Source organism: Ornithorhynchus anatinus, chromosome 2 (genome assembly GCF_004115215.2).
Source record: "Ornithorhynchus anatinus isolate Pmale09 chromosome 2, mOrnAna1.pri.v4, whole genome shotgun sequence".
Lineage (NCBI taxonomy): Eukaryota > Metazoa > Chordata > Mammalia > Monotremata > Ornithorhynchidae > Ornithorhynchus > Ornithorhynchus anatinus.
The window spans coordinates 104,874,895-104,902,201 of NC_041729.1; the positions used below are offsets into that span (position 1 = coordinate 104,874,895).

The window sequence follows — 27,307 nt, forward strand, 5'->3', positions numbered from 1 at the left end:
CCACTGTGACTCCGGTGTGGGATAAGGACCGTGGCCAAACTGATTAGCTCATAGCTTCCCCAGCACTTACCACAGTGCTTGGCACAAGTCAGCACTTAGTGAATGCCATCATCGTCATTACTGTGCTGTGTGGGCATACAGGGGACAGGGCTCAAACCACAGTGGAAACCGATACACCCAGTGGAAACTGATATGCCCAGGAAACTGAGGGCAAAGGTTGAGTCTACTAAGTATAGGCCCCATATATTCTAAGCCCTCAGCAAACGTTATAGATTGATGGTGTTTCTCCTGAATAATTGCTGATCCGTCTCCCCCACAAAATGTTCCGCTCAAGACCCGGACCCGAGGACTCTTTGGGAAATCCAGCTATGCAGGGAGGTGATGTTTGGGATGGTGAGGAAAAGAGAGGAGTAACTGGGGAGAGACAGCTGTCCTGGAAGGGTCGATCCTGGACCCCCCTGGGTCTCTGCCGGTGAGATCTAGGGGTGCAGATTGATGCTGGTCCCCAGGACTGGAACTTATTCATGATGATGGTATTCGTTAGCTGCATATTATGTGCAGGGTACTCTACTAAGCACTAGAGCAGATACAAGCAAATAGAGTTTGACACAGTCCCTGTCTCATGTGGGGTTCACAGTCTCAATCCCCATTTTATAGATGAGGTAACTGAGGCCCAGAGAAGTAAAGTGACACTACCAAGGTCACACAGCAGACAAGTGGCGGAGCCGGGATTAGAATCCATGACTTTCTGACTCCCAGGTCCGTGCTCTCTCCATTATGCCACGCTGCTTCCTCATCAGGGGGTTAGCAGAGAAGTGGTTTCCGCCCTCCTGCTCCCACTGAGATGCCGACTCCCTTTCCAACCCGCATTTGGAACAGGTTTTCCATCAGGGCCGTAGGGCAGGTGGACCAGGGGCCGGAAGCGGAAGCAAATGTCACCACCGCCCCATCGTCGACAGGTAGGACTTCTCCTTCTCCTTCTCAACCCGCCCTCTGTCCACCCTCCCCTGGGCTGTCCCTTCAGTGAGCTGTGGCCAATGAGACGGGGTGTTCAAAAGCCATGAAGGCAAATACAGTGGCTTTCCTCCCCACTCCTCCAGCCAGGACCCTGGAGGTGACGCCCTCATGACTCTCACGGAGCGGGCTCCTGCGACTATGTGTTTTTGTGAAGACTGCATGCTTGTGGGTACATCCATGCCTGCCCCGTGGGGCCCACCATCTCTCTGCTCCCACCCTACCCCGAAGGCCCAGGGCTCGGGCGAGCATGGAGGCGGACACCTCCGGGAAATGAGCTTTTCTTCTGGTTCAGTCCAGGAACAAGCACAGTGGCTCTTTCTTTCCCGAGAGAATTCGCTCCGAAAGAGATTCCTGGAGCATTTTGTAGAGGAAGCACACTGTCTTCCCACAGATGGGCGCAGCCAGAGAATTACAGGTCAGTTCGGCAGGGGGCCGCGTTCGCCGGGGTCCACAGTGGGACTGTCTCCATCCCCTCCCTTTTCCCACCCTGGGAGGAAACCCTTTCCCCGAGGGGGAAGGGTCAATCCATCAGTTAAACTAATCCATCAGCTAAATCAATGGTATTTAGTGAGCGCTTCCTGTGTGCAGAGCACTGTACTAAACATTCGGGAGAGTATACTATAGCAGAGTTGGTAGACCCATTCCCTGCCCACAAAGATCTTACAGTCATGGAGCTGTTTTGTTTCTGAGATGAAACAGGAATCGCTGTCAACGTCCAGCGGCAGCTCGTCTACTTCTGTGAGGGAAATGTGATCTGGGTGAAGGATGCGACCGACATGGGGGACGCTTCCGGCCTCCACGTCTTCTACAACGGCTCCGGGACGGTTTCCTCTGTCTCGGTGGACTGGCTGTATGGCAAGATCTACTTCATCATGAGTGAAAGGGTGAGGGTTGGGGCGGGAGTCATAGAGTGACTCGTCAGGCTGGCGATCCAGGGGATGGACAAGCCTTCAGGGCCTCTAAACTTCACCTTGCCTTAAGGTGATCACCTATTTATCCTCCTCCTCCTCCTCTTCCTCCTCTTCCTCACGCAGGGTAGATACAACATAAACAGGCCTGACACACACCCTCTCCAGCACATGGTCTCACAGTCTAAAGACTAGGGAGCACAGCATCGAATCTCCATTATAGAGGAGTAGTGCTGCCTAGTGGTAAGGTCATGGGCCTGGGATTCAGAGGTTCTGGGTTCTAATCCAGTCTCTGCCAATTGCTTGCTGTGTGACCATGGGCAAATCACTTAACTTCTCAGTGCCTCAGTTTCCTTAATCATAAAATGGGGATCAAATCCTCCTCCCTCCTACTTATATACTTGGAGAAGCAGCGTGGCTCAGTGGAAAGAGCACGGGATTCGGAGTCAGGGCTCATGAGTTCGAATCCCAGCTCTGCCACTTGTCGGCTGTGTGACTGTGGGCAAGTCACTTAACTTCTCCGTGCCTCAGTTCCCTCATCTGTAAAATGGGGATTAAGACTGTGAGCCCCACGTGGGACGACCTGATTCCCCTATGTCTACCCCAGCGCTTAGAACAGTGCTCGGCACATAGTAAGCGCTTAACAAATACCAACATTATTATTAACATTATTATTATATTGTGAACGCCATGTGGGACAGGGGCTGTGTCTGACCTCCTAAAACTTGTATCTATCCCAACACTTAGAATAGTGCTTGACACAGTAAGCGCTTAACAAATACCATTGAAAAAATTACAGATGAGATTTTCTACACAGATGAGAGATTTTCTACAGCAGGCAAGAAGTGGAACTTGGATTAGAACCCAGAACCCCCGATTCCCAGGCCTGGACTCTTTCCACTAGGCTATGCTGCTTTCTGGGAAGGGCTTTTAGCCCACAAGGCATTACGGGAAGCGGCTGTAGCCTAGTGGAAAGAGCATGGGCCTGGCAATCACAGGACCTGGATTTTAATCTCAGCTCCACCACTTGCCTGCTGTGTGACCTTGGTCAAGTCATTTCACTTTTCTGGGCCTCAGTTTCCTCATTGATAAAATGGGGATTAAACATTTATTCTCCCTCTTCCATCGACTGCAAGCCCTATGTGGAGCAGGGGCTATGACTGACTTGATTACCTTAAATCTCCCCCAGTGCTTAGTATACTGCTTAGTTAGCTCTATAGGCCCTCTAGACTGTAAGCCCCTTATGGGAAGGAACATGTCTGCGCTAATTCTATGATATTGTAGTCTCCCAAGTGTTTAATACAATGCTCTGCACATAGTAGGCACTCAATAAGTACCATTGATTGATTGATTAACACATAGATGCTGTCTTCTCCTGGCTCTCCTCCTATCTCTCTGGCTGCTAATTCTCAGTTTCTTTTGTAGGCTCCTCCTCTGCCTCCCATCCCCTAACTGTGGGGGTCCCTCAAGGTTCAGTTCTGGGTCCCCTTCTTTTCTCTTTCTACACCCACACCCTTGGAATATTCATTTGCTCACACGGTTTCAACTATCACCTCTAGGCCAATGACACCCAAATCTACCTCTCCAACCCTGATCTCTCTTCCTCTCTGCAGCCTTATAACTCCTCCTGCCTTCAAGACTTGGATGTCCCCCCATCTCAAAATTAATAAGGCTAAAACAGAACTTCTTGTCTTCCCACCCAAACCCTGCCCTTCTGCTCACTTCCCATCGCTGTTGGTCACCACCATCCTTCCTGTCTCACAAGTTCATAACCTTGGCATTACCCTTGACTTCTCCCCCTCATTCAATCCACATATTCAAGCCATCACTACGTCCTTCACGGTATCACTAAAATCCACCCCTTCCTCTCAATCTAAACTGCTGCCACATTAATTTAAGCATTTATCCTATCCCCCCTTGATTATTTTATCAGCCTCTTTGCTGAACTCCCTGCCTCCTGTCTCTTCATACTCCAGTCCATACTCCAATCTGCTGCCCAGATTATTTTCTTTCCAAAATGTTAGGCCCATGTTTCCCCACTTCTCAAGGAACTCCAGTGGTTGCCCATCCACCTCTGCATTAAAAAAAAAAACTGCTTTTAGGCGCTCAATCACCTTGCCCCCTCCTACCTCACCTCACTACCCTCCTACAATACCCCAGCCCGCACACTGCATTCCTCTAATACCAACCTTCTCACTGTACCTCGATCTCATCTATCTCCCCACCAACCTCTCACCTATATCCTGCCTCTGGATCTGTGCTACTTTACTCAGGAAGTGGGGATAAAATGCTATCTCTCATGTGAAACTGCTTTGGGCAAATGAAAGTGCCACCCACCCTTAGGCTAGTGATATTATTATGTTCAGTGAGAAATATTTGGTCATCAATTTTGTTCTCTTCTGAGCATGTCCAGACTCCATCTTGAATTACAGTCCCTTCAAGATTTTGCAGGTGGAAGTCCTAGATGGAATTCTGAACAATTCAGGCTATGTGGCCACTCTACCCGCTCTATTCAGTCACACGTTCCCCTTAAAATGACACGACTAAGGGGAGGGCAGGTGGGGGCCGGGGGCACTATCACAATGAAAGTGCACGGTGGCCCAGCCTGGTTCAGTGCATGAAAGACTAGTGTTCTTTGGAGAGTAACAGGGAGGAGCTGGAATGATGTTAATCATGGGCCTGAAAGCGATGTTTCTGATTCTCCAGGTTTGGAACTGTGATCTGGCACTTTGCTCTGTACCTGAAGACATCACTCCGCCTTCGATTGTGTCGCTGAAGAAGCTGGTGGTTGATCCTTATAATGGGCGAGTACTTTGTCGGGAGGCTTGAAGGCCTCTCCTGGGTCCACTGAGACGGGGTCAAGGACAGAGGCAGCGGCGGTGGCTTCAGCTGAGCTCCTGGGCAAGCTAGAGTTCTGCTTGGCCCGAGGGGCAAGCTGGAGGGCCGAGGGGCGGCTGCAAAGAAATGTGGGAAGGAGAGCGTGGTGGCCAGGGAATCTGAAGATCAGGTCTCATGGGGATGTCAAGCAAGGAGTTTTCTCTCAGTCCAAGGGACAGATCCCATTTTTCAGTTCAGTGAATATTGCATTAAACCGTGAGTTCCATGTGACACAGGGACTACTTCTGATCTGATTGTACCCCAGCTCTGAGCATGGTGCTCGGCACAAAGCAAGCGTTTAACAAATTCTGCATTTTTTTTTATGGTATTTGTAAATTACTTACTATGTACCAAGCACTGTCCTAAATGCTGATTATTGTTATCACCATCATAGAGGTTAGTGAATGATTTTTCTAAGCCATCTTTAAAAATCTATCCCTTAGACCCCATCCCTTCTCTCCTCCTCAAAGCACTTGCACCCACTCTTCTTCCTTTCCCTGTCATCACCTTCAATTACTCACTCTTGGGTGGTTTCTTCCCCTCTGCCTTCAGACCCGCCTATCTATACTCTACTAACCTAAAATTATTTACAGCATTTATTAAGCACTTACTATGTACTAAGTGCTGTAGCTGTTACAAGGTTTTGGGGTCAGGCACAGCTCCCCCCTCTTATGGGGCTGCCAACCTATCTTATCCCCATTTTACAGATGAGCAAATGGAGACCCAAAGAGGTTAAGTGATTTGCCCAAGGTCACACAGTAACTCAGTGGTGGATTTGGGACTGGAATTAAGTTCTTCTGAGGCCCAGTCTTATTCTCTTACCTCTAGACTATGCTGCCAACTGCACCCTCCAGCTATCACTTGATCTCTCTGCTTCCCCAAATTCCACAAACGGGGTGTGAGTACCCACTGCTTCTCTTTCCTCTCCTCCAACTCCTTTCTTGACCCTCTACAATCCAGTTTCCATCCTCTTCACTAATAATAATTGCGGTATTTTTTGAGGTGTACTCTATGCCAATCATTATACTGGACACTGGGGAAACAATAATAATAATAATTATGGGATTTATTAAGCACTTACTATGTGTCAAGCACTGTTCATTCATTCATTCATTCAATGGTATTTATTGAGCACTTACTGTGTGCAGAGCACTGTAGTAAGCACTTGAGAAAGTACAATACAGCAATAAAGAGAGAAAATCCCTGCTCACAGTCCATGTTGGGAGAGTGGGGGAGACAGACAACAATACAAGTAAACAGACATCAATATAAATAAATGAAATTACACCTATATACATAATTGCTGCAAGGTGGGGAGAGGGAGAAAGAACAAAGGGAGTGAGTCAGAGTGACACAGAAGGGAGTGGGAGATGAGGGAAAGTGGGGTTTAGTCTGGGTAGACCTCTTGGAGGAGATGGGCCTTCAGTAAGGCTTAGAAAGGGGTGAGAGTAATTGTCTGGTGGATTTGAGGAAGGAGGACGTTCCAGGCCAGTGGTAGGACGTGGGCCAGGGGTCAGCGGCGAGACAGGTGAGATGGAGGCATATTGAGTAGGTTAGCGAAGTGTGCAGGCTGGGTTGTAGAAAGAGAGAAGGGAGGTGAGGCAGGAGTGGGCAAGGTGATGGAGAACTTTAAAGACAATGGTGAGGAGTTCTTCTTTGATATGGAGGTGGATAGGCAACGACTGGAGATTTTTGAGGAGGGGACTGACAAGCCTTGAACATTTCTGTAGAAAGATAATCTGGTCAGAGAAGTGAAATATGGACTGGAGTGGGGAGAGGCAGGAGGTTGGGAGGTCAAAAGGAGGCTGATGCAGTAATCTAGGCGGCATACGATGAGTGATTGTACTAACATGGTGGTAGTTTGGATGGAGAGGAAAGGGTGGATTTCAGCGATGCTATGAAGGTGAGAATGGCAAGATTTGGTGATGGATCGGTTATGTGGGGTGAATGAGAGAGGGGAGTCAAGGATGACACCAAGGTCAGGGGCTTATGAAATGTGAAGGACGGATGTGCTGTCTTCAGTGATGGGAAAGTTCAGGAGAGGACAGGGTTTGAGAGAGAAGATAAGGATCTCAGTTTTGGACATTATTAAGTTTGGGGTGACAGGCAGGCATCCGCCTAGAAATGTGTTGAAGGCAGGAGGATATGCAAGCCTGGAGAGAGGGAGAGAGATCGGGGAGGAGATATAGATTTGGGTATCATCCTCATAGAAATGGCCGTTGAAGCCGTGGGCGCAAATGAGTTCTCCAAGGGAATGACCATAGATGGAGAATAGAAGAGGACCGAGAACCTCGAGGAATCCCTACAATTGGGGAGAGGAGGGAGAGGAGGAGGCTTACTTTGAAGTGTCAGTGGGGCATCCAAGTAGAGATGTCTTGAAGGCTGGAGGAAATGCGAGACTGCAGAGAGGGCGAGAGATAAGGGCTGGAAATATAGATTTGGGTGTCATCAGCATAAAGATGATAGTCTAAGCAGAACTATGAGCAAATGAGTTTTCCAAGGGAGTGGGAGTAGATGGAGGAGAGAAGGGGACCCAGAAATGAACCTTGAGGGACACCCACAATTAGGGGATGGGCGGAGGAGCCCATGAAAGAGACTGAGAATGAGCGGCCGGAGAGATAGGAGGAGATCTAAGAGAGGACAGTGTCAGTGAAGCCGAGGTTGGATAATGTTTCCATTATCATTTGTCATTTATCATCCAAGCTGGCTGGAGAAACAATTTTTGGAATGAATTGGTGACTTTTCAGAAACACTGGTGCTTTGGAGAGAAGATATAATTAATTCAATAACACCAGGGTTAGAATCAACACAAGGGATGTGCAAAGTTTCACTCTTCATGGAAACCGAAAGGACAGCATTCCAAAAACTGTTGAGCGTCATTTAGAGGGGAAGGGCTTTGACCTCAAATTACTGGACCAATTCTCAATCTCCGGTCCAGTAGAGAACGCGTCTTTGTGTCCTTTCTTCCCCCGGTGCTCCCTCTGAGCAGGACCGTGGAGTCCTGGGGTCACTGGCAAGCCAATCGGTCACTGGCAAGCCAATCGTGTTCCTTATGTGATGGAGTCTCAGTCCTGGGGCAATGTGGGGATCGTTCCCATGGAAACCAACGCTCCTCCCACAGCCCCGGGGTGTGGGCTGTTGAATGGAAAATCTTGTACATTCATTCATTCATTCATTCATTCAATAGTATTCATCGAGTGCTTACTGTGTGCAAAAGTACTAAATGCTTGGGAGAGTACAACAACAGACACATTCCTGCCCACAATGAGCTCACAGTCTCAAGAGACAGACAATAACATAAATGAATAAATACATAGATAAATCAATAAATTACACATATATACAGTATCTTATGTGTGGTTCTGGAGGGTTGGGCATCTCTGATCCCGCAATTCGTTCCTGCTGCCCCTCGAGGGGAATGGCTGAGAGTTGGGTAGAGAACTGACTGGGGATATTTGGGAAGGAGCAGTGGGAGGAATGAGTGAGAGAAGGGGTGGTGGGGGCTGGGAGGTGGGATCCCCATGATCGAGCCTCTTCCTGGACTTCCATCTACTCCTCCCTTTTCTTGCCCAGTCCACCAACCCCCTCTTTTCCTTCTTTGTCTGTGGTGCTTGTTAAGCGCTGACTATGTGCCAGGCACTGTACTGAGCGCTGGAATAGATACAAGCTAATCAGATTGGACAGAGTCCGGTCCCAGAAGGGACTTCCAGTCTTGATCCCCATTTTACAGATGAAGTCACTGAAGCCTAGAGAAGTGAAGTGACTTGCCCAAGGTCACACAGCAGACAAATGGTGGGGCTGGGATTAGAAGCCAGGTCCTCTGACTCCCAGGCCTTGCTCTTTCCAGTAGGCCACACTACTTCCCTTCTAAAAGTGGAAGCAGAAGCAGTGGGGCCTAGGGGAAAATGAATGGGTGTGAGAATCAGGGGACCTCATCCTAATCCTGACTCTGACGCTTGCCTGATGTGGGTGACCTTGGGCATGTCACTTAACTTCTCTGGGGCTCAGTTTGCTCATCTGCAAAATGGGAATGAAATACCTATCCTAACTTCCCCTTAGCCTTTGAGCCCTATGTGGAACAGGGACTGCATCTGTCCTGAATACCTCATATCTACTCCAGCTCTCAGGACAAAGCTTGATGGATAGTAAATGCTCAGCAAATCCCACCGTTATTATTTCCAACTCATTATCCCTTCCGACTTTGCCATATGGGGTTCTGATATGGAAGAGGCCCAAGACAAGGGTAGGGGTGTTGGGGTTGGAGCCAGAGGGATGTGGGATGTGGGAGCTGGGCTCCCATGGCCTTTTTTGACTTGGAGGTGTTGGAGTGAGGTGGGAGAGGGGCCCCTATCGATTACTTTTCTCCTGGGACTTTCTTCCATTGTCTAAAATTGATCTTGCTTCCTACTTCAGTGGTTCCAGAACATTTCTGGTTTCTTCCTGATGCTCTTCTAATTCCGGTTACAGTTTAGACCAGTACAGTGCTTTGCTAACAGTAAGCGTTCAATAAATACGATTGAATGAATGAATGACCATACTGAAATCATTCATCCAAGGACACCTCTCATCCCTTCTGAACCGAGGCCTGGACTTTGGGCTTGCATGCTTTTAATAATAATAATAATAATAGTACCCGTTTAAGCGCTTACTATGTGCCAAGCACTGTTCTAAACACTGAGGTCATCAGATTGGATGCAGTCCCTGTTCCACATGGGGCTCACACTTTTAATCCCCATTTTACAGATGAGAGAACTGAGGCCCCAGAGAAGTGAAGGACTTGTCCAAGCTCACACAGTAGATGTATGGTGGAGCTGAGATTAGAACCCAGGTCCTTCTGACTCCCAGGTCCGTGCTCTATCCATTAAGCCATGCTGCTTCCCTGATCTTCTTTGCCATGAAATCCGGTAATCAAATACGGGCCTATTCCTCTAATCTGAAGTGTTAATGTGACCTGGTGAATAGAGCACTGTCCTGGGTGTCAAAATTGTCTGCTGTGTGACCTTGGGCAAGTCACTTAACTTCTCTGAGACTCAGTTACCTCATCTGTAAAATGGAGAGTGAGACTGTGATCCCCATGTGGGACAGGGACTGTGATGGACATGATTTGCTTGTATCCACCCCAGCGCTTAGTACAGTGCCTGGTACATAGTAAGTGCTTAACAAATACCACCAAAAAAAAAAAAGGATCTGGGTTCTAATCCCTGCTCTGCCACTTGTCTGCTGTGTGACCTTGTGTCTCAGTTACCTCATCTGTAAAATGGACATTAAGACTGTGAACCCCATTTTTGACAGGATCCGTGTCCAACTTGATTAGCTTGTGTCTACCCCAGTGCTTAGTACAGTTCCACACAGTTGGACACAGTTCCAGCACATAGAATAGTGCTTGGCACATAGTAAGCACGTAACAAAAACCATCATTATTATTATTACAGCGTCTGGCACGTAGTAAGTGCCGATACAAATAAAAATAATAATTTATTAAGTGCTTACTAGGTGTCTAGCTCCAAGGGTAGATTCACGATAATCAGTTTGGATCCAGTCCCTGCCCCACGTGGGACTCACGGTTTATGCAGGAGAGAGAACAGGTACCGAATCCCTGAAGAAATTGAAGCACAGAGAAGTTAAGTGACTGGCCCAAGGTCACACAGCAGACAAGTGGCCAGGCCCTCTGTCTCCTAGCCCCGTGTACACCTTCCTTCTCCTGGAACATTCCTGGAAACCCGTAGCTTTCACTCTCCATTCCCGATGGGATGTTTGCAAACCTTTACTCGCTCTTGCTTCCCGGCCAGCGCTCGACGGTGAAAAATTCGTATGTTCCATGAAGCGCTTGGATCCCGGTAGCAAGTGAGGCCCGTGAATGGAGCAGTAACATCCTCTGACCACTACTGGACAGGTCAGTGCGGACTGCTGTGGTCTGTGCCGGACCTCTCCTCCATCAAAGAGCTGGACGGACCTCTAGTGGTTTTGGAGAATCACTGCTTCGCCCAAAAGACTTCGTTCAATTGGTCAGGACATAAGAATAATAATGAAAATAATAATAATCAATCATAATAATAGTTCTGGTTACTGGGTGCCAGGCACCGTACCGAACGCTGGGGTGGATACAAGCAAATTCGGTTGGACACGGTTCCTGTCCCACGTGGGGCTCACAGGCTTAGTCCCCATTATACAGGTGAGGAAATTGAGGCCCAGAGAAGTGAGGTCACTCTCCCTAGGTCACACAGCAGACAAGTGGTGGAGTTGGGATTAGAACCCATGATCTCCTGAAGTGCAGGCCCTGCTTTATCCACCAGGCCATGCTGCGACATCGACGCAGGCACTGAAAGAACTGGGCTGAAAATATTTTTCTATTGACTGATATCAATTAATACTGGTCGGGGCAAGGCAGGAAGTGGCTATTTGTAATAATGATAATAATGATGATACTTCTTAAGTACTTACTGAGTGCCAGGCACGGTTCTAAGAACTGGGGTAGGTACAGGATAATCGGGTTGGACACGGTCCTTGTCCCACATAGGGTTCACAGTCTTAATCCCCATTTTACAGATGAGGGGACCGAGGCATAGAGAAGTTAAGTGACTTGCCCAAAGGTTAAGTGACTTGTCCAAGGAAGGTTGGTGAAGTTTAGCATTTACTTTTATTAAGCAGTAAAAACATTCAATCTTATTTACTGAGCACTTAGAGAGCACTTACTAAGCATTTGGGAGAGTGCAATGAATAATACAGTCTAGATGGGGAGACAGATATTAATATAAATAAAGAAGTGCTGTGTGATTGAGGGGGGAATGCATAAAGGGAGAGAGTCGCGATGACGCAAAAGGGAGTGGGAGAAGAGGAAAAGTGGGGCTCAGTCTGGGAAGGTCTCTTGGAGGAGATGTACTTTCAGTAAGGCTTTGAAGGAGGGGAGGTAGTAATTGTCTGGAGGATACAAGGAGGGAGGGCACTCCAGGCCAGGGGCAGGACATGGGCGAGCGGTTGGCAGTGATGTAGACGAGACTGAGATACAGTGAGAAAGTTGGCATTGGAGGAACATTAGAGGGCTCCTCCTCAGAGGGCCCCAAGCTGCCGAAGTATTTTGGGGAGCTCTCCTGACCGGCCTCCCCTTCCCTGGCTGGGCTCCCTTGATGAACTGGAGGGTGTTCACCTGCCTCCACTAAACTAAGCCTTCCTTTCCTCTTCTCCCACTCCCTTCTGCGGCACCCTGACTTGCTGCCTTTACTTATCCTCCCTCCCAGGCCCACAGCACTTACAGACATATCCATAATGTGTTTTTTTTTGATATTAATGTCTGTCTCCCCCTCTAGACTGCAAGCTCGTTGTGGGCAGGGAATGTGTCTATTGTATTATTATATTGTATTCATTCATTCAATCATATTTAGTGAACACTTATTGGATGCAGAACACTGTACTAAGTACCTGGGAGATTACAATATAACAATAAGAGACACATTCTCTGCCCACAGTGAGCTTACAGGCCCGAAGGGGTGACAGACATGAATATAAATAAATAAATTACAGATATATACCTAAATGTTGTGGGGCTGGGAGGAGGGATGATTGAAGAAACGCTCTGGACGTGTCACTCCCCTCCTCAAAAACCTCCAGTGGCTGCCTATCAACCTTCGCATGAAGCAAAAACTCCTTACTCTTGGCTTCACAGCTCTCCATCCCCTTGCCCCTTCCTACCTCACTTCCCTTCTCTCCTTCTACTGCCCACCCCGTACACTCCACTCCTTTCTCGCCACTAACCTCCTCACTGGGCCTCGTTCTCACCTGTCCCTGCGTCCACCCCGGCCCACGTCCTACCGCTGTCCTGGAATGCCCTCCCTCCTCGCATCCGCCAAACTAGCTCTCTTCCTCTCTTCAAAGCCCTAGGGAAAGCTCACTTCCTCCAGGAGGCCTTCCCAGAGGCCCCCTTTTTCCTCTGCTCTCCTCCCCATCGCCCCTATTCCCTCCCTCTGCTCTAACCCTTTCCCCTCCCCACAGCACTTGTCTATATTTGTACATATTTATTACTCTATTTTATTAATGATGTATATATATGATTCTGTTTATCTATTTTGAAGGTATTGATGCCCATCTACTGTTTTCTTTTGTTGTCTGTCTCCCCCTTCTAGAATGTAGGCCCATTGTTGGGTAGGGATTGGCTCTTTCTGTTGACAAATTGTACTTCCTAAGCGCTTATTACAGTGCTCTGCACACAGTAAGCGCTCAGTAAATGCGATTGAATGAATGCATGAATGAAAGGAGCAAGTGTTCTGTGCACACTAAGCACTCACTAATAATAATAACAATGATGGTATTTGTTAAGTGTTTACTATGTGCCAAGCGCTGTACTAAGTGCTGGGGTGGATACAAGCAAATTGGGTTGGACACAGTCTCTGTCCCACATGGGGCTCACAGTCTCACTAAGTATGACTGGCTCATCGATTTAGTGATAGGTCATGGGTTCTAATCCCAGCTCTGCCACTTGTCTGCTGTGTGACCTTGGGCAAATCACTTCACTTCTCCCCCCGTCTGTAAAATGAGGATTGAGACTGTGAGCCCCACGTGGGACAGGGACTGTCTCCAACTCGATTTTCTTGTTTCCGCTCTGGTGTTTAGTACAGTGCCTGGCACATAGTAAGCACTTAACAAATACCATTATTATTATTATTATTATTATTATTAATTGCCTTTCGTAGGTTCATCTTCTACCTCGTGGATGCCGGAGTGTTCAGAGTGGACCTTGGCCCACGGGGTAGTGGGGAGGCAGCGGTGGAGGACGCCCGGCCCGTGCTAAGCAGCCGTGCCCTCCAAGACTTTGCCGTCAGCTTCCGGTCCCAGCAGCTCGTCTACTTCAACCTCACGGACCGTGTGTTCACGGCCACCGCTCTGGACGGCTCGGCCCGGCTGGCCCTGACCCCGCCCACGACCCTCGCCGACGTGAGCAGCTTGGCTCACGGGGATGGGGCCTTGGTGGTCACCGACGGTCGACGGGTCTTCCGGCAGGAGGGCGGCCGGTTCAACGAGCTCATTGTGGACTGCAGCCTGGTGGAGCCAGAGGAGGGCGGGGGGCTCGGGAACCTCGTCCTCCTGAGTCCGTCGATTCAGCCTTACCCTCTGCCGTCACGGCCCCGGAGTCTCGTGGCCTTATTCGGATCACAAGAGGCGGCCATTCGGTGGCGGCCTCCCAGCGCTTCCAGGAACACTGGTGAGCTGCTTTGCCCCTTAATAATAATCATCTTGATAATAATCGTGGTATTCATTAAACACTTACTATGTGCCAGGCACTGTTCTAAGCTCTGGGGTGGACACAAGCAAATCAGGTTGGACACAGTCCCTGTCCCACATGGGGCTCACAGTCTCAATCCCCATTTTACAAACGAGGTAACTGAGGCCCAAGGTCACCCGACAGACGTGTGGCAGAGGCAGGATTAGAAACCAGGTCTTTCTGACTTCCGGGCCCGTGCTCTTTCCACTAAGCTACACTGCTTCTCAGTACTGTAATTCTCTGTACCGGCTACCCGCTGTGTTCAGGACACTGCTTGAGCACCTAATAAGTACAAGGTGCTGTCCCGGGCAACTACTCGCGAGACTACTTGTTTTGTCTTCTTTTGTCTTGTTTTGTTTTGTTGTCTGTCTCCCCCATTTAGACTGTGAGCCCGTTGTTGGGCAGGGATTGTCTGTATCTGTTGCCAAATTGTACATTCCAAGCGCTTAGTACAGTGCTCTGCAAATAGTAAGCGCTCAATAAATGCAATTGAATGAATGAATGAATGAACTACTCCATTCCTTTTGATGGTGTTGGACTTGGTTAAACCCTTTGAATTAGTTTGAGCTGAAGCAGCCAGTTGTAGACCTTTAAAATGGGCACAGCTGGGGCCCAGGAACCCAGAGCCGGCATAGACAGCTGAGGCAGAAAGGGAGGGCTGGGGCAGAGCTCAGGGCACCATTCTGGCTAGGGCCTGGGCCCGGGCTGCCCGCCTGTGCCCCAACTTCCCCATCCCTGGAAGACCCTGGACCCTGCCCCTGCCGACTGTTAGTTCCTTGTGGGTAGGGAACTTGTCTACCAACTCTGTTGTACTCTCCCAAGCGCTCAGTACAGTAAGCAGCATGGCTTAGTGGATAGAGCATGGGTGTGGGAGTCAGAAGGTCATGGGTTCTAATGCTGACTCCACCACCGATCTGCTCTGTGACCTTTGGGCAAGTCACTTCAATTCTCTGTACTTCGGTTGTCTCATCTGTAAAATGGGGATTGAGACTGTGAGCCCCATGTGGGACAGGGATGCTGTCATTCCTGATTTGCTGGTATCCAACCCCAGTGCTTAATACAGTGTCTCCACATAGTAAGCGCTTAACAGATACCATAATTATTCTTTATTATTATTCTCTTCACACACTAAGTGCTCAGAGAATACCACTGATTAGTAGCACTGATTAGTACGAGAAGCGGCGTAGTTTAGTGGATAAAGAATAGGCCTGGGAGTCAGAAGGACCCAGGGTTGTAATCCCAGTTCTGCTGCCTGTCTGCTGTGTCACCTTGGGCAAGTTACTTTACTTCTCTATACCTCAGTTCCCTCATCTATAAAATGGGGATTAAGACTGTGAGCATGTGGGACACGGACTGTGTCCAAACTGATTACCTTGTATCTACCCCAGTGCTTAGAACAGTGCCTGGAACATAATAAGCACTTAACAAATACCACAGTTATCATTATTATTATTAATAGTAATAAGAGTACGCACTTACTGAGTGCAGAACACTGTACTAAGCGTTGGGAGAGAATACGCAGTTACCTGTCCCTGAAGCGGAGTTCCTACTCTCAAAATCTAACTATGGGAGAGCCCAGAGTCATTGTGAACAATCAAACAGTGGTCTGACCAAGGTGGTCAATCCTGAAGCTCTGATGGCCAGATGTCAGGCTGCGAGTCATGCACTCACTGTGTCAGAGCCATGGTCCATCCAGCCCAGACCCTCCTCAGAAAGGGTCCCAGGATGCTTGGAGCCCTGGCTTTCCTACCTGCACCTTCCACTGAGCCTCTGTCTCTGAGGCTTTCAGTGAATAATGAGCTCAATGCCCTTGGTGGGGCCTGCTCTGGACATAGGGCTTGGGAGAAGCTCGCTGTTGAACACTGAGCTGATAGTTTCCCCCGGGGATGGTAGCGATGGGAAGCCAGCAGGAAGATTCCGGAGCCAGGCTCCCTCTGGAGCCTGCAGGGATGGGCCCTGTTGGGAAACGTGAGAAGCATTTATTCATTTGTTCAATCTAATTTATTGAGTGCTTACTGTATGCAGAGCACTCTACTAAGTGCTTGGGAGAGTTCAGTACAATCATATACAGACACATTCCCTGCCCACAATGAGCTTACATTCTAGAAGCAGTGTGGCCTATTGGAATGAGTACAGGCCTGGTGGTCAGAGGGCTTGCGTTCTAATCCTGGCTCTGCCACTTGCCTGCTGTGGGACCGTGGGCAAGACACTTCACCTCTCTGAGTCTCAGTTTCCTCATCTTTAGGTAGGGATGAAATATCTGTTCTCCCTCTCCCTTAGACTGTGAACTCCGTATGACACAGGGGCTGCATCTGGCCACCTTATCTTATATCTAGCCCAGCACTGGATATAGTGGTTTTTTATGGTATTTATTAAGATTTTACTATGTGCCTGGCGCTGTACTGAGTGCTAGGCTAAATACAAGAAAATCAGGTAGGACACAGTCCTGGTCCCATGTGGGTTCTCAGTCTTAAACCCTATCTTATAGATGAGGGAATTTGGCACATAGTAAGCTCTCAACAAATACCACAGTTATTATTCATGTAATTGTTATAACACTGCTTGCCGTCCCTCTTCAGGTCCTTCGGCCTGGCAGAACTGGACATATGATGTGCAAGTGAGTGGCCAAGCCCTCGTAGATGGGGCCAGCCTCTTCCCCAACGTCACTGACACTCAGCTGGTCATCTCGGCGCTGCGGAACAACACTCAGTACAGCGTCACCGTGAGAGCGAGGTCCCCCGCTGGGACTGGGCCCTGGGCAGAGCCCTTTGTGGGCACCACCCTCAAGCCAGGTGAGACCCGCTTCTGCTCAGGCAAACGATCCAGAGCTGAGAAATATTTCGCCGGTGGCATTCCCCAGCCAAGGTGTGGACATGGGGCTGGTTGGGACGATCCCACCAAGCCGATCAGTCCAGCTCTTGCTGTCTTTCCCAACATGAGTCATTCGACAGCGCTATTTATTCATTGGTCCATGCAATCATATTTACTGAGCTCTTACTATGTGCTGAGCACTGTACTAAGCTCTTGGGACAGTACAATTCAACAATAAACAGACGTGTTCCCGGCCCACAGCGAGCTGCCATCAGCCTGGACGGGAGGCAGTGGTCCCTGGATGACCTTGGCGGAGTGGGGGAGGGTGGGGTGGGCGGGTGGATGCTCTGTGCCCCATTCGGGTCCTGCGGTTGAATCAGGGTGGTGGCAAGGGAGAGTACTGGCACCAGCTCCATGCGCCCTCTCCCCAGAGCCACGTCTGGTTCAATCCCAGGGTTTAAGCGTGTTCCTGGCCGGATGCAAGATGATACAGCACGTGTGGGAACTGAGCGAGGGGACATCTCTCCTGTACCGAGGCCTGGGCCGGGGGCTCGGCCCGAAGAACGGGGGTCCTCCCCGCTGGAGCTCCTGGGGAGCAGGGAGAAGTAGGCCAGAGGTGACCCCCAGGACAGGGAGAGTCCAGGGAGATTTGGGCTTTGCTTCTCACCTTTTTGGGGACCGACTCCAAGCCTGCTGGATTTAGAAAGTGGCAGGAGGAAGTGAAGAGCGGTGGCCCGGCCTGGCTCTTGCCAGGGAAGGATCTGGGGCCCGTCTTTAGGCAGAAAGGCTCCATCTGTGAAGCCCGAGGATGCTTGGGGCAGCGGGAGAGTGAATAGGGAGCAGCGGCAGCAGCCTTGACTCCTTTGTGATTCTCCCAGCCGTGGAAACGCCCTTCATCCTGGCCGTGGGACCCGACGGTCTGTGGCAGCAACCGCTAACTGGCTTCGGTCCGGGAGAACTCCTGTCATCCGAAATCAGAAATGTCTCAGGTAATCCCGGCGAGCTTCATGGCTTCAGAGGTTGCGGGGGAGGGAGGAATAAGGGGGTGAGGGGCGGGGGGAAGTGTGGTTTCCTCAATATGTTGTGTTTGTGTTCTGAAGCAGAGAGGGGAGAGGGGAGTGACTGGAGTTAAACTGAACTTCAGAAGCACTACCTTCCAGCCAGTCTATTAATGTTACACCAAAGACTGAGCCCTGCGTTCAAATGACACTTATTTATTAAAGGAAGAAGCAGTGTCCAGCCGCTGGGCCCTGTCATCTTGAGGCTGCCGGAAACAGAATCCCAGACTTGAGTGTGAGCAGTTGAAGGCGTTTAGTTCAGATAGGAGGTGGAGAAGGAAGGAGGAGAAGGAGGAGGAGGTTGAGGACAAGGAATCATTCAATCAATCAGTCATATTTATTGGGCACTTACCGTGTGCAGAGCACTGTACTGAGCACTTGGGAGGGTACAATATAATAATATAAGAGAGTTAGTAGACACATTCCCTGCCCACAAGGAGCTTTCAATCTAGAGGGAGAGACAAACATTAGTATAAATGAAGAAATTGTGGATATGGACTTCAGTGCTGTGGGGCTGAGGGAAGGGAGAATAAAGGAAGCAAATCCAAGTGCAAGGGTGACACAGAAGGGAGTGGGAGAAGTTGAAATGAGAGCTTAGTCAGGGAAGGCCTCTTGGACAGGGAAGAGGAGAAGTGGGAGAAGGAAGAGCAGGGGGAGAAGAAAGAGGAGGGGGAGGAGGAGGAGAAGTAGGAGGAGGCAGAGGAGAGCAGAAGGAGGAAAAGTTGGGGAAGGAGGAGGGGAAGAAGGAGGAGAAGTGGGAAAAGCAAGAAGAGGAGGAGGAAGAGGAGGAGGAGAAGCAAGAGGAGGAAAAGCTGGAGTTGGGGGGGGGGGGAGGAGGAGGAGAGGGAGGAAGAAGAGGAGAAGGAGGAGGAGGGCCTTCCTAACAGAAGAGTAAACTGGTGAAGTAATGGCAATGAGAAGGTGTCAAATCTCCTCTTCCTTCTTCTACTTCTCCTCCTCTTCCTTCCGCCACCCACAGGAAAGAGTCTTTTCCCTCTGCCCGGCTCAGGGGCCATCTGGCCTGGAGGCAAGGGGATGGACTGGGTGGTTCCTGTGGCATCCTTTCAACCCACCAACCAATAGTACCAATAGTAGAGAAGCAGCGTGGCTCAGTGGAAAGAGACTGGGCTTGGGAGTCAGAGGTCATGGGTTCAAATTCCGACTCTGCCCCTTGTCGGCTGTGTGACTGTGGGCAAATCGCTTCACTTCTCTGTGCCTCAGTTCCCTCATCTGTAAAATGGGGATGAAGACTGTGAGCCTCACGTGGGAAAACCTCATTCCCCTGTATCTACCCCAGTGCTTAGAACAGTGCGCTGCACTTAGTAAGCGCTTAACAAATACCAACATTATTATTATTATTATTATTACGTGGAGAGCCTACTGTAGGCAGAGCCCCACACTAAACGGATGGGAATGAACAGTGGGGTCAGAATACCTGACTCCTGCCTTCAAGGAGGGTAATTACAGTCAGAACATCCCCCAGTTTTTTCTCTGTGAGTTTGAATAGCCCAGCTGGGCATATTGCCAGAAGGGAGCGGATCCTATACTCCTCTCCCCTCCCTGCTGGCAACAGGGTGCTGGAGCCGGCTCTGGGAGTGTTATACCGAGCTGCCTCACCCACGGGGAACCCAGGACCTACCTAGAGGATGCCAGGCATTAATGCTTTCATGAACTCTGGGGCCCAGGTCTTTGAAAGGAAGCCCTCGTGGTCTGCTGTCATTCATTCATTCATTCGATGGTACTTATCGAGCGCTTAATGTATGCAGAGCACTGGACTAAGCTCTTGGGAGAGTACACGTGATGGAAATAATATCCTCTCTGAGGGGAGCAGTTTCCAAACAGAGGCCGTGGGGGTAATAGGAGGTATGGCAGCAGCCCTGTGGTTTGGGAGTCCCATCCCAGGAAGGCTCGGGGAGGAACCCTTAACCCTTGGTTTCTTTTGGGGAGGATGTCAGCCAGGGCAATGCAGAAAGCGGGTGGGTCTCCCCGAAGCAGTGGATCGTAACCACGCCTCGCCATCATTCCCACTCCAAGGTCTGGACTGGCACGGAGGCACCCTCTTCTACAGCGACTCCTCAGGCAACGTATGGCAGTGGAGGCCGGAGGGGGCAGCTGGAGGTCCGGTGAAGGATCGCGTCCCTGGCATTACGGGAGCAGGGGCTCTGGCCTTCGAGTGGATGGGCCAACACCTCTACTGGGCCAGCAAGGCCAACTTGGTACGTACCAAGACGGCACCTTGAATGACCTAGAACAATGATACCTTATCTCACCTTGGCTTCACGGAGTCCGTCCTCTCCCGGTTCTCCTCTTACCTCTCTGTCCGGTCATTCTCGGTCTCCTTCGCTGGCGCCTCCTCCCCCTCCCATCCTTTAACTGTTGGAGTTCCTCAAGGGTCAGTTCTTGGCCCTCTTCTGTTCTCCATTTACACTCACTCCCTCGGTGAACTCATCCGCTCTCACGGCTTCGACTACCATCTCTACGCAGATGACACGCACATCTACATCTCCGCCCCTGTCCTCTCCCTCCCCCTTCAGGCTCGCATCTCCTCCCGCCTCCGGGACATCTCCACCTGGATGTCGGCCTGCCACCTAAAACTCAACATGAACAAGACTGAGCTCCTCATCTTCCCTCCCAAACCCGGTCCTCTCCCAGACTTCTCTATCACCGTGGATGGCACGACCGTCCTTCCCGTCTCTCGGGCGCGCGATCTCGGTGTCATCCTTGACTCGTCTCTCTCGTTCGCCCCACGCATCCTATCCGTTACCGAGACCTGCCGGTTTCACCTCTACAATATCGCCAAGATCCGCCCTTTCCTCTCCACCCAAACGGCTACCTTACTGCTACGGGCTCTCGTTATATCCCGGCTAGACTACCGTGTCAGCCTTCTCTCTGACCTCCCTTCCTCCTCTCTCACCCCGCTCCGGTCTATTCTTCACTCCGCTGCCCGGCTCATCATCCCGCAGAAACGATCTGGGCATGTCACTCCCCTTCTTAAACAACTCCAGTGGTTGCCTATCGACCTCCGCTCCAAACAAAAACTCCTCACTCTAGGCTTCGAGGCTCTCCATCACCTTGCCCCTTCCTACCTCTCCTCCCTTCTCTCTACCGCCCACCCCGCACGCTCCGCTCCTCTGCCGCCCACCTCCTCGCCGTCCCTCGGTCTCGCCTATCCCGCCGTCGACCCCTGGGCCGCGTCCTCCCGCGGTCCTGGAACGCCCTCCCTCTTCACCTCCGCCAAACTGATTCTCTTCCCCTCTTCAAAACCTTACTTAAAACTCACCTCCTCCAAGAGGCCTTCCCAGACTGAGCTCCTCTTCTCCCTCTACTCCCTCTACCACCCCCCCTTCACCTCTCCACAGCTAAACCCTCTTTTCCCCCTTTCCCTCCGCTCCTCCCCCTCTCCCTTCCCCTCCCCTCAGCACTGTACTCGTCCGCTCAACTGTATATATTTCCATTACCCTATTTATTTTGTTAATGAATTGTACATTGCCTTGATTCTATTTAGTTGCCATTGTTTTTACGAGATGTTCTTCCCCTTGTCTCTATTTATTGCTATTTATTTCCATTGTTCTTGTCTGTCCGTCTCCCCCAATTAGACCGTAAGCCTGTCAAACGGCAGGGACCGTCTCTATCTGTTGCTGACTTGTTCATTCCAAGCACTTAGTACAGTGCTCTGCACATAGTAAGCGCTCAATAAATACTATTGATGATGATGATGAGGATCTGATACCTAATAATAATAATGGTATTTGTTAAGCGCTTAACTTTATGCCAGGCACCGTATTAAACACTGGGTTGGACATAAGCAAATTGGGTTGAACACAGTCCCTATCCTATGTACGGCTCACAGTCTCTATCCCCAACCTCCTGTCTCTCCCCACTCCAGTCCATACTTCACTCTGCTGCCCAGATAGTGTTTCTACAAAAATGTTCTGGATAAGACACCCCGCTCCTCAAAAACCTCCAGTGGTTGCCCATCCACCTCCATATCAAACAAAGACTCCTCACTAATGGCTTTAAAGTAGTCCACTACCTTACCTCTCCTACCTTGCCTCACTTCTCTCCTTCTACAGGCTGCACACTCTGCTCCTCTGGTGCTAACCTTCTCGCTGTGCCTCAATCTCACCTGTCTTGCCACCGAGCCTTAGCCCACATTCTGCCAGTGGCCTGGAACACCCTCCCTCCTCTATTCTGACAGATCTCTCCCCAGCTTCAGTGTCTTATTGAAGGCACGTGTCCTCCAAGTGGCCTTCCCAGACTAAGCCCCACTTTTCCTCATCTCCCACTCTCTTCTGCATCACCCTGACTTGCATCCTTTGCTCTTCCCCCCTCCCAGCCCCAAAGCATTTGTGTTTATTTCTATTGATGTCTGTCTCCTCCACTCTAGGCTGTAAGCCCGATGTCTTACAGCAGCATTACAGCAGGGAATGTGACTGTTTATTGTTATAGTGTACTTTCCCAAGTGCTTAGTACAGTGCTCTGCACACAGTAAGCACTTAATAAATGTGAATGAATGAATGAATGAATGAATGAATTCCCATTTTACGGACGAGGCCCGGAGAAGTGAAATGACTTGCTCAAGGTCACAGAGCAGACAAGTGGCAGAGCTGGGATTAGAACCCACGACCTTATGACTCCCAGGCCTGTACTGTATCCACTGTGCCATTCTCCCTCCCCATGTGTGCCCCAAGGGACAGCATTCAACCCGTTTATCTTCTAACCACCCACCTAGATTATAAGCTCTAAACTGTAAGCTCATTGTGGGCAGGGAATGTATCTTATATCGTTATATTCTACTCTCCCAGGTGCTTAGTACAATGCTCTGCGCAAAGTAAGTGCTCAATAAATACTGTTGACTGACTGACTGATGCTTAGTACAATGCCTGACACAGAATAAATGGTTAACAACTGCCCCAGTGATCATTAATGCTCTGCCGGGGCAGGACGTCACATCTGGCTGGCCGTGTTCCAAATGACATCATCCTCTCTAGGTACCGACCACCCCCATCATTCATTCATTCGATTGTAGTTACTGAGCGCTTACTGTGTGCAGAGCACCGCACTAAGCGTTTGGAAAGTGCAGTTCGACAACAGAGACGATCCCTACTCAACAACGGGCTCACAGTCTAGAAGGAGGGAGACGGATAGCAGAACAAAGCAAAGCAAGTAGACAGGCATCAATAGCATCAGTGTAAATATATATAATGATATATACATATCATTAATGAAATAAATAGAATAATAAATATGTACGTATAAGCACAGTGCTGTGGGGGGGGGTCCCCCCACTCCCACCCCCGAAAAGGGCGTGATACCACGTGACACTATAGAGTGAGAAGGAATGGAGTGGAAAAAGTTAGAAAAAGAAAAAGATAAAAGCCCACCCCCTTCACCCAGTAAGGCAAGGACAGGGGAACCCCCCCAGTTCCCCAGTAGCACCCCCTCCACCCTCCCACAGTTCTGGGTTAGGCCAGTGGAAGAACAGATAGAAAAATGGTTTTCTCTGCTCTCTGCTTGGATCTGGCCTCTTTCCTTATTTATAAGTGAACCCCTCCCTTCCAATGGGCAAAATGTCTGATTGTACTGATTCTATTAGCAGTCGTGGCTTAGCAGATAAAGCACGGGCCTGGGGATCAGAAGGACCTGGGTTCTAATCCCGGCTCTGCCGCATATCTGCTGAGTGACCTTGGGCAAGTCATTTCACTCCTCTGTGTGCCTCAGTTACTTGATCTGTAAAACAGAGATTAAGAGTGTGAGCTCCATGTGGAACAGGGACTATGTCCAAGCTGGTTAACTGGTATCTACGCCAGCGCTTAGAACAGTGGTTGGCACATAGTAACAGTAACGGTGCTAGGCACAATAATAATAATAATACTAACAAAAATAATAATGTTGATATTTGTTAAGCGCTTACTATGTGCCAAGCACTGTTCTAAGTGCTGGGGTATACAGGGTAATCAGGTTGTCCCACATGAGGCTCACATTGTGGGCCTGTAAAATGGGCCATTTTACAGATGAGGTAACTGAGGCCCAGAGAAATTAAGTGACTTGCCCACAGTCACACAGCTGACAAGTGGCAGAGCTGGGATTCGAACCCATGACCTCTGACTCCCAAGCCCGTGCTCTTTCCACGGAGCCACGCTGCTTCTCTACTATTAATAAGTACGGTTACTGTTATTATTACTATTGTTATCACCAAATCGTTATTCACTGATCTGCAGAAGGGGTTGTAGAAAGTGAGACAGCGGGATAGGAAGAGTGAAAGTAAAATCAGTGGATTCCACCTGCAAGGAATATCACCCCCATCCTTCAGGTGGACCTGGGGGCCTTGGCCAAGGGAATCACCCTTCTCCAGGGCCCCTTTCCTAGGTTAAGGCAGTGGAAGGGCATGAGAAAAACAAACAGAGAGGTGGGGAGAGAGGGAGGCTTATCAGTTTGCTGATCTCCTGCTAGGTGGTACTGATAAATCAATCAGTGGTATTTATTGAGTGCTTGGGAGAGTAAAATATAGCAGAGTTATAGTAGGCACTTTTCCTTGCCCACAAGGAGCTTCCAGTCTAGTGTACTGATCCCTAATGACAGGAATAATCTCACCTTGAATATATTGAGCACTGTCGATTTTCCAGTCTTTCAGCACCGGCGATCTCATTTTATCCTCACCATTTCCTGATCAATCAGTGGTATTTATTGAGTGCTCGCTGGGCTCAGAGCACTGTACTCAGTGCTTGGGAGAGTACAATAGACTGTAAGCCCGTCAATGGGCAGGGATTGTCTCTATCTGTTGCCGAATTGTACATTCCAAGCGCTTAGTACAGTGCTCTGCACATAGTAAGCGCTCGATAAATACTATTGAATGAATAGACCTCACTTCCTCCCAAGGGACCATGTCCTGATACCAGCAAACCCCCTCAAACACTCAGAGCAGCTCAGCCCAGCAAACTACACCACCCGGTCAATCAATCAATCAATCAATCAATGGTATTTATTAAGCGCTCACTTTGTGCAGAGCACTGTACAAAGTGCTTGGGTGAATACAGCAGAGCTGGTAGACATGTTCTCTTCCCACAGCGAGTTTATAAGTCTAGACTGTAAGCTCGCTGTGGGCAGGGAACGTACTTGCTAATTCTACTGCATTTTACTCTATCACAGGCTTAGTACAGTGCTCTGCACACAGTAAGTGCTCAGTTCCATTGATTAGTTGACTGAAGGGAAGACAGGAATTAATATAAATAAATAAATTACGGCTGTGTACATTATTATAATAATAATGATGATGGTAATTGTAAAGTGTTTACTTTGTACCAAGCACTGTAAGCACCAGGGTAATAATAATAATGTTGGTATTTGTTAAGCGCTTACTATGTGCAGAGCACTGTTCTAAGCGCTGGGGTAGATACAGGGTAATCAGGTTATCCCAAGTGAGGCTCACAGTTAATCCCCATTTTCCAGATGAGGTAACTGAGGCACAGAGAAGTGAAGTGACTTGCCCACAGTCACACAGCTGACAAGTGGCAGATCCGGGATTCAAACTCATGACCTCTGACTCCCAAGCCCGTGCTCTTTCCACTGAGCCACGCTGCTTAGGTTATCAGGTTGTCCCACATGGGGCGCTCAGTCTTAATCCCCATTTTACAGATGAGGGAACTGAGGCACAGAGAAGTTAAGTGACTTGTCCAAAGTCACAAAGCTGATAAGTGGCGGAGCCAGGAGTAGAACACTTGACCTCCGACTCCCAAGCCCAGGCTCTTTTCACTGTCATGCTGCTTCCCGACATCAGTGCTTTGAGGCTGAGGGGGTAAAGGGGTGAATACTAACGGCCCGGTCCTGTGCCCTGCCCACGGAAAGACCCCAGCCCAGTGTCTGCACCCAGAAGGTGTCCAGTCTGGCCAATCGGTGACGATTCCGTTTCTACCTTGACTGAGAGCGCTACTCTTTTTTTCTAGATCCAACGGCGGTCCTTCCGCACTGGCCGGAGGGACACGGTGGTCCGGGCCAGGTTCTCCGTCAACGACCTGGCAGTGGACTCGTCCAGGGGCTATCTCTACTGGACCACGGCCCGCTCCGTGGAGAGCGCCCGGCTAAATGGAGAAGACTCCCTGGTGCTCCAGCTGCAACCCCCGTTTTCGGACAAACAGGTGATCTGTTCAATAGAGGGTGTTTCATCAGTGGGGCTCGTGCTAGGTGTTTTTTCTTTTCTTGTTTTTAATTGCATTTAAGCCCTTACTACGTGCCAGGTACTGTACTAAGCGCTGGGGTAGGTACAGGCTAATCAGTTTGGACACAGTCCATGTCTCACATGAGGCTCAGAGTGTTAATCCCATTAGGCCAGCGTGGTTTAGTGGAAAGAGCACCGGCTTGGGAGTCGGAGGATGTGGGTTCTACTTCCGACTCCTCCACTTGTCTGCTGTGTGAGCTTGGGCAAGTCTCTATGCCCAGTTACCTCACCTGTAAAATGGGGATTAAAAGCGTGAGGAAGACCTGATTACCCTGTATCTACACCAGTGCTAAGAACAGTGCTTGGCACACAGTAAGCACGGGAAGCAGCGTGGCTCAGTGGAAAGAGCACGGGCTTTGGAGTCAGAGGTCATGAGTTCGAATCCCAGCTCTGCCACTTGCCAGCTGTGTGACTGTGGGCGAGTCACTTCACTTCTCTGGGCCTCAGTTCCCTCATCTGTCAAATGGGGATGAAGACTGTGAGCCCCACGTGGGACAACCTGATTCCCCTGTGTCTACCCCAGTGCTTAGAACAGTGCTCTGCACATAGTAAGCGCTTAACAAATACCAACATTCACTTAACAAATACCACAATTATTATTAATATTATTATTATCAGGCCACACTACTTCCTAAGGGACTGGAGCAATGCCACTCAGGATCGGTCCTCCCGTCCATCCGGCTCAGGGCTCTGTGTCCAGCACCAAACCCAGGACCCTTTGAGGAGCCCCAGGGCTCGTCAATCCCTGGGACACCGAGATTCATGGTTAGGGATGGCGGTACAGTGCCTGGTACGTAGGAAGCGCTTAACATATACCAATGAAAAAAAAAGAGTTAAAAGTACTCATTTTAGAGGAGCTCCAGAGCGGTTAAATAACTTGCTCAGTTATCATTATTAGCTACTTTTCCCAACAGAAGATTTAAGAAGTGGAAAGGAATTAATGGTATTAAGATCAGCAGTGTGGCAAGAAAAACGGCTTGGCCCAGTGGCTAGAGAATGGGCCTGGGAGTCAGAAGGACCCGGGTTCTAGTCTCAGCCCCGCCACTTGTCTGCTGTGTGACCTTGGGTAAGTCTCCTCACTTCTCTGTACCTCAGTTACCTCATCTGTAAAATGGGGATTAAAACTGTGAGCCCTATATAGGACAGGAACTATATCCAACCTGATGAT

The 27,307-nt window shown here is 49.6% G+C and overlaps 1 protein-coding gene across 1 annotated transcript in view; it reads left to right on the forward strand.

Moving 5' to 3' along the window:
- Nucleotides 1–27,307, forward strand: part of ROS1 (ROS proto-oncogene 1, receptor tyrosine kinase) — a 121,730-nt gene that overhangs the window by 22,575 nt on the left and 71,848 nt on the right. Inside the window, exons 10-18 of the mRNA XM_039914597.1 lie at nucleotides 880–959; nucleotides 1,310–1,432; nucleotides 1,717–1,901; nucleotides 4,632–4,729; nucleotides 13,487–13,995; nucleotides 16,635–16,847; nucleotides 17,745–17,855; nucleotides 19,959–20,140; nucleotides 25,868–26,059. Of these exons, the coding sequence (XP_039770531.1) occupies nucleotides 880–959; nucleotides 1,310–1,432; nucleotides 1,717–1,901; nucleotides 4,632–4,729; nucleotides 13,487–13,995; nucleotides 16,635–16,847; nucleotides 17,745–17,855; nucleotides 19,959–20,140; nucleotides 25,868–26,059 (1,693 nt within the window). The remainder of the gene's footprint in view (nucleotides 1–879; nucleotides 960–1,309; nucleotides 1,433–1,716; nucleotides 1,902–4,631; nucleotides 4,730–13,486; nucleotides 13,996–16,634; nucleotides 16,848–17,744; nucleotides 17,856–19,958; nucleotides 20,141–25,867; nucleotides 26,060–27,307) is intronic.